At 46.8% G+C, this 6,808-nt stretch overlaps 1 protein-coding gene across 3 annotated transcripts; it reads left to right on the top strand.

The window, feature by feature from the left end:
• Positions 1–932: 932 nt before the first annotated feature.
• On the top strand, positions 933–6,800 carry LOC125974031 (uncharacterized). 3 transcript variants are annotated; one of them, XM_049728807.2, is made up of 6 exons: positions 933–955; positions 2,693–4,342; positions 4,682–4,783; positions 5,496–5,735; positions 5,989–6,174; positions 6,231–6,800. In XM_049728807.2, exons 2-6 carry the CDS (start codon positions 2,828–2,830, stop codon positions 6,357–6,359), a joined length of 2,172 nt encoding a protein of 723 aa, XP_049584764.1. In that variant the 5' UTR covers positions 933–955; positions 2,693–2,827; the 3' UTR covers positions 6,360–6,800. The 3 variants fall into 3 exon arrangements, with proteins under 3 accessions (XP_049584764.1, XP_049584762.1, XP_049584765.1); XM_049728808.1 differs by lacking the exon at positions 933–955 and having other exon boundaries at positions 2,431–4,342; positions 5,496–5,552; positions 5,643–5,735; XM_049728805.2 differs by lacking the exon at positions 933–955 and having other exon boundaries at positions 2,374–4,342.
• The last annotated feature ends 8 nt before the right edge of the window (positions 6,801–6,808 follow it).

Consider the following 6,808-nt stretch of genomic DNA (forward strand, 5'->3'; position numbering starts at 1 on the left):
CAGCTCAGTGAAATGCACGTCGTATTTTGGTTTTCTAAAAATGCTGTACAGAGTCCCAATTGCCTTGACAGAGAGAACTACTTTCCTATTATCCAGGGAGAGTGTCACTGCTGTTATATTCCACTTCAATTCCAAAGTAGATTGATGGGGAGAGCATCTGGCTTCCTCCGAGTCCAATTTGGCCGAGGTGACCCGGTCCATTCCATGTGCGCTGAAGGGGTGCGAAGCAGGTTGTCAGATTGTAACAGCGTATCAGGTATCAAAGTAGCAGCAAATCAGCAGGGGATGGGGGGATGGCTCTTTCGTGCCAGGTGTGGATATTAATAGAAACAGAGGTATGCCTCGGCATGGGGCCCCCCACACAAGACCTGCTTTCAGCTGAAAACATGGCAATGCGGCGTGAGGTCGTTGCCTCCTCTCAGAAACCGCTGTAAGCCCATTATCGGTGCCGCCGCTTCTTGGATGGGCACCAAGACGCGAGGCGGCGTGCATTATGCGCCCGCTGAACAATTCTGCCACACAGGTGATTGATAGCGTGACGCCGAGTTCGCAGCACGCTTTGCTCGCCGCTGGCCTTTGCCTGATGCCGTTTGGAGGCCATTTGTCCGACCTAACATGCAACATCAGCAGATGGCCTGTGCAAAGGTCTTCTCGCTAGAGAATGCTGCCAACATCGTTTGGGGGTTACCAATGGATGGTGGCCCACTAGCCTTTCTGCCGTGACTGGCGTAAAAATGTCGTAGATTTTGTTTGTCCACCTGTCCCAATTGGCAATTGCTCCCAATCAGCTCCCTTCGGCCACTCGTGTCCTATCCAGGTGTGCCTCATTGTCTGGTCAGTCTTTATATAGAGTTCCCTGCTTTGGTTTAGTCTGTGTTGTTTCACTCAGAGGTTAGATGGCTGTCATTTCAACCAAGCAGTTTGGCAGCTATGGATGCAATTGGGTGCAAATAAGGTAGGCGCGGACTGTTCCACATTAAAGGTTTCTGGAAAAAAAATATTTGTCTGCATGTGTATGTCAGCACTAGCAATGGAAAAAGCGCTTTCTCGAATGTGTGTCGTGTCAAGCGGGGTGCGAGCCGAGAGTGTGCGTGTCTCATCGTTTAGCACTCGGCAGCTCGAAGGTCTATTTTAAACACAGCCATGTGTGTGTAACATTAGACGAGGTAAGGCGGCGGGCATGGTGATGTTTGTTACACTACAAGTGTCACCTGCCCGCTTTTGCTCACACAAACGTTTTGGAGCGGTGAGGAATGCCGGCCCCGGGCTATAATGACCACCGTCTCGTGACTGTCCATTTTCAGCATCGGCAGCCTTTGGGAATAAGGCTGGAAAATCAGGTCAGATTTGTCCCACGTGTATAAAACTGGGTCAAAGTCAAACTGTATTCAAACAAATACCCTTAACACCTGTTGCATGAAATTCGAGGTGGTAATGACTTTGAACCTTTCATCATGATTGATTTTTGAATCGCCACAATTGTCTTTCAATTTTCTCTTTTTTCAGATGAAGAGTTAAAACGCAACAATTGGTTTTGCAAACATCCTCCATTCTTCCATATTCCAGTTTGCTTCAACTTTTAAATGTTCACTTTATTTCTATTTAGTTTAATTTTTTGACCAGTTCAACGACGGGTCAAATTTACCGATGGATATTTTTGAAACACTGTGGCAAAAATCCCAACTCAGCAGGAGCACCAAAGTCGTGTCTGCCGTGAGCAATGCTTTGGCATCACGTTTTCATTTCGTGTGAGTGGCGGCGGGCTAACACTTGAGCCGACAGCTCTGACTTCACTTCTTGGCACGTCTAATTAGGCAAGGTTTTCTTCCTTGGAAATGTTCAAAGTGTTTGCTTAGTTTGCGTGGACGACATATTAACTTATTGTATCTAACTTAACGGTTTCTATATTAACAGCAATGGCCAAATGATGTCAAAGATGTTTTATGGTCATGAAAAATATGCTATCCCGCAAAAGTGAATTGAAAAGCAACTGGCTGACTCTTTGCCGCTAAAACGTGGAGCTGAACTTATGCAACGGCTTCTAACCTTTTTAGCGTGTGTCAAAAATAGAAGTTGTCACGGAATACAGGAGATGTCATACAACAGCGGGATCCTGCTGGCAGAGGCTCAAGCACTAAAGTGATGCGCCGCATGCTCACATGGCAGGCGTAAAACAAGTGCTCAAGCGCTCAAGCGCTCGAGCGCTCAGCCCCATACGGCCCAGACACATTAAGAAGCCCAGACGGCAAAACACTACGTACAGTATTTACACGAAAGTGGAGTGAAATGATCATATTTGTCTCAAGTGTTATGTCATTCGATGTTTGAAGAAAGAATTCTGCAAAGAATGTACAGATTCAATTCTGAACAGGATGTTGTGATTGTGCAATGCAAAGTTTCATGTTTTGATTTTGCTTTCAGCGCGTTTGTGTCGCAATGTGACTTTCGAAATGTTCAGCAGGCTTACTATACGCGGATGATGATTCCCGGGCATGTGGCCTTCAAACAACCAAGATGTCCTTCAGATTTATGGATCGGTTTGGCCTTTTTTAGCGATTGGATATTTCAAAAGTCGCTTCATTCCAAGACCCCAAAATAAATGTCTCTGGGAAAGGGGGGGGTGGAGTCCAGTGCTGAGATTTTGCTTGTGACAAGCTGTCAAGTGGACTTGCATGCTGCTCCTGTTTCCCAGGGGAGCTGTGGTCTCACTCCGCCTCCCTGCCATCGCTGACAATATTCCCTCCTCATGGACGCGACGCTTCACTCGGACTTCTGACTCTGCGTAATCTCGGCCAGACTCTGAAGTGGAAAAAGAAAAGGGCTTGCCATGTATTTGGAAGAAATAGAGCAGAGTGAAGAAGGTCCACTACTGACCGACGCCTTGCTTACGGAGAAAGGCCGGGTTGACAACGCAAGTGCATCGTTTGACGGTAATGTCCCTGCAGAACTTTCAGAACGGTGTGTTGCCGGTCGAGAAATCGCCGATTCTGGACATTGTAACAACTGTGAAGGTTTTCCAGATTGCAATGGCGACTCTGACGGATCTGACCGGTATTCCGGAACTGACAGCATAGTGGAATGCGTCACAATCCGTGATAAGACTTTGAGGTTTAGAGAGACATTAGATGGAAGCCACGCGAGAACTTTTAGGGCCTCTGAACCTTGCCTTGAGTCGGAGCCAGAAACGTTGAACGGCGAGAAAGACGATGCTGCCGAGTCGCCGGATGAATCGGACTGCGATACGGAACTCGGTTACGTCCAAAACGAAAGCACGGTGGCAGATGACGATGATGAGTGGGGCTATTTGTCAGATGACAGCCAGGAAAGAAGTAGTGATGAGGACCTGTGTGAAGGCATCCACTGCTTGCATCCAAGAGCACTTGGGATAGTTGACTTGAGCAAAAGTGAGGGATTTCTCCCGGCGACAGATCGCTTGAACCAAAATGAGACAAGGCAAAACTACTCCGACAAGATCTACTTGGTGGAAGACGATGGCTCTTCTTCTGATAGTAAGTCCTTTAAGACTTGCCCAGAATACTCCGAAAACAGCTTGACTTCATCTGAATCCGAATCCGAAAGAGAAGCTCTTGAAGATTGGAGCGATGAGCCGACCCAGTGGGAATCATTTGAGGATGATGAAGAACATTGCAACGTCTCGGAGAGTGTTCCGGTTCAAAATGAAACATCTAATTTTGCCCTCGAAGATTACTTTGATTTATTTGATAGGGCTGACTGCGGTGTGCCAAATTTAACACAATCGCTGGGTTACATTTCTTGCTTTGATGGAGGAGACGTTTATGACTGCCTGTATGGTGACCAACTTCACTCTTCAGAAAAAGACATTTCTAGTTTGGGAAGTGAATCAGAGGCTCAATCAGAAGACCGTGAGGTGCAGCGTGAACTCGATCACGTCTGTGAGGATTCTGATGTGAAAACACGTCATGTTGCGGAATCAGATGTTCCAAACGTATCTGATGCTACTTTGAGAGACGCAAACAAAGACCTGAAAGAGAACATCTGGGCCTTTTCGGAGGACTCATATTGGTCGCTTATGGAACATGAGCGAGAGACTCTTGACTTGGTCCAGGAATATTACAAATCATTGCGGCCGAATGCGAGAGGAGAAAGCTTGGACTCAAAGGAAGATTGCGGCTCCATTGAAATTTCAAGAGAAGTGCGAGCAGATATCATTCACAGCGTCGTCTCAGAGTATGACAAGACTGAAGAAGGGGACGCCGAGCAGAAGCAGAGTAGAAGGAACGACGACTCGGAGGATGAGGATTACGACGAGGACCCCAATGAACTCTGCGACTGCGAGTACTGCATACCACCAGATGCACAGGTAAAAAAAACATAATCAAGGCAAAGTGGTGATACATCTTTGATCAAAAAAGTCCTTCGATTGCGGCGTATCTCTTTTGATGGGCCGTCACCGCGCTTCACTCGAGCAAGCAGTTGATGTGTTGGATCACTTTGTTTTTAGAATCAGGATGTTGTTGAAATAGAGTGGCGCATATGCTCTGTTGACACACCACCAGCTGGAGCCGCTTCCAAAAGCCATCATTAAAACGACACGCATAGCGAGCTACCAGAGATAGATATATCGTACAGAGAAATATGTCCCCCGTGTTTACACTAGATAACATTTTGTCGAGATGGCCAACTGTTTTGTTCTTCCCAGGTACGGACAAAAGCGCTGCTCCCACAATTGGAATCTGACGATACGGGCAAGATCTGCATGGTCATTGACTTGGACGAAACCTTAGTGCACAGCTCGTTCACGGTAAGTTGCTCGCTGCTGCAATTGAGTTTATGAGTTTGTCCCCAAAAATGTTCTGGCTTCTCAAAGCGAGGTCGTTTGTGTTGCTTGGAATTACGTAATGAATTCCTTGCGACATGCGGTCGGTCGGTCCCTCTGCGGTTACTGACTGTCCTGAAATGACTCCCAAGTCAGACGCTATAAGATCCATACGCCGTATATAACGAGGCCGTTGATGTGCCCAACACGGACGTAGGCAAAGAACACAGATGCCTTTGGTGTCAAAGCATTCAAGTCTGAAGTGATCATAAAACGGCCTGTGAGTTATTCAATACAGCAAAGATGAAAAAACGTTAGGCAAGTGCGTTGTCAACACTTAAATCCCTTGAGTTCTAATTTGAGGCTTTACGTCACCTTCTTGGTGTCATCTGAAAGGTTTATGTGTTTTAGAAGTCCCAACCACACTCGTTAGCACCCCCTGGAGACAAAGAAGAAAAGCCCACATCAATGGACACGCAAATTGAAAAAGCTATTCTTCAAATGTAACAGGAAGTCAGCCATTTTGGTTTCAAGCAGCTATTTGGGGCAAATTTTGGAACTGGTACATTTTCTTTCTAATGTGGGCTGAACTTGTTGATAAGTTTTCAGTCCTGACTTGTTCCTTTGCTTCCTTTGTCTGACTTTCTAGGCACCCTGTTTTCAATCTTTAATAGTCACCTTTATTTTTCTTTGACAGCCAGTGAACCATGCTGACTTCATCACGCCGGTGGACATTGATGGAACGATTCACCAGGTCGGTTCTACAAACACAGAAGTCCCGAGCAGTTTATTTGCAATGATTTGGTTTGGCTTGATACGACTAAAAAACATCTCGTCCCCTCAGGTTTATGTCTCCAAGAGACCCCACGTGGACGAATTCCTCCGGCGGATGGGAGAGATGTTTGAATGTGTTTTATTCACGGCGAGCCTCTCCAAGGTTGGTTAGCTGAAGAGTCACAAATGTCATGGCGTATAGGTGTAACCAACGCAGCGCCGGCGCTTTTAAAATCCGATATTTGACGTTTTTGCGAGACGTTTTATTGTCGAGACATCATTAACACCAACTGCTTCATTTAACGGCTGGGCTCGTATTTTAGAGCCATGAAAAATAGGTGGTACTGGTGCGGAGCGAAACACAACCCCCAGAATAACAAAAGACACCATTTCTTTATGTCTTTTGTTTTGAGCAGTATGCGGATCCCGTGTCGGACGCGTTGGACAAATGGGGAGCTTTCCGAAGCCGGCTCTTCAGGGAGGCGTGCGTCTTCCACAAAGGCAATTACGTGAAAGACTTGAGCCATTTAGGGAGGGACCTCAACAAAGTCATCATCATCGACAACTCGCCGGCCTCGTACACCTTCCAGCCGGACAATGCGGTACGCGTGTCTTTCCAAATAGCCCAGACGCCTTATTAACCATTTGAATTCTTCAGGTTCCTGTGGTCTCCTGGTTCGACGACATGTCGGATAGCGAGCTCCTGGACCTGATCCCCTTCTTCGAAAGGCTCAGCAACGTGGACGACATTTACGACGTCCTCAAGGAGCAGCGCTCTCTGGGATGAACGCAATCGGCGGCCACATCGGTGTTGGTTGGCGCTTTCAGCCGCGGACGCAATCGGCCACATCGGCTGTGGGAATGGCTTTTAGACTGAGAACCCCAAAAGTACAAGTTGGACCGTCTACGTTGGGGCCAAGTGGACCAGCCATGGCGGGATGGGACATTTGAAACAGGATGTGTTCTGCAAGATACGTTTCTCCAATTTTGAGGGCCATTTGCAGTGAAGCTCATCGTGGAACTGCATTCTAAAAATAAACGTGGCCTTTTATAAAGTAGACAAACCTGTGGATATAGTAAACAGCTAAAGACTACCTGAGATAGTTAGTATCAGAGCAGCAGATGGGGATTTAACCCAGGCAGAACGACGACGTTACTTTGCAGTCCTTGTTAGTGTTTTGACCATTGTCACGTGAAAGTGACAATTAAAACCAACGATTTGCATAAATCAGACTC

This window comes from Syngnathus scovelli, chromosome 8, assembly GCF_024217435.2.
Source record: "Syngnathus scovelli strain Florida chromosome 8, RoL_Ssco_1.2, whole genome shotgun sequence".
Classification (NCBI taxonomy): Eukaryota; Metazoa; Chordata; class Actinopteri; order Syngnathiformes; family Syngnathidae; genus Syngnathus; species Syngnathus scovelli.

What these genes read in the sequence shown, in the direction of transcription:
- LOC125974031 (XM_049728807.2), top strand. Translation starts at nt 2,828, where the DNA reads ATGTATTTGGAAGAAATAGAGCAGAGTGAAGAAGGTCCACTACTGACC. An exon ending in GCATACCACCAGATGCACAG is followed by an intron (nt 4,343 to 4,681) that starts GTAAAAAAAACA and finishes TGTTCTTCCCAG; the next exon opens with GTACGGACAAAAGCGCTGCT. An exon ending in CCTTCCAGCCGGACAATGCG is followed by an intron (nt 6,175 to 6,230) that starts GTACGCGTGTCT and finishes TGAATTCTTCAG; the next exon opens with GTTCCTGTGGTCTCCTGGTT.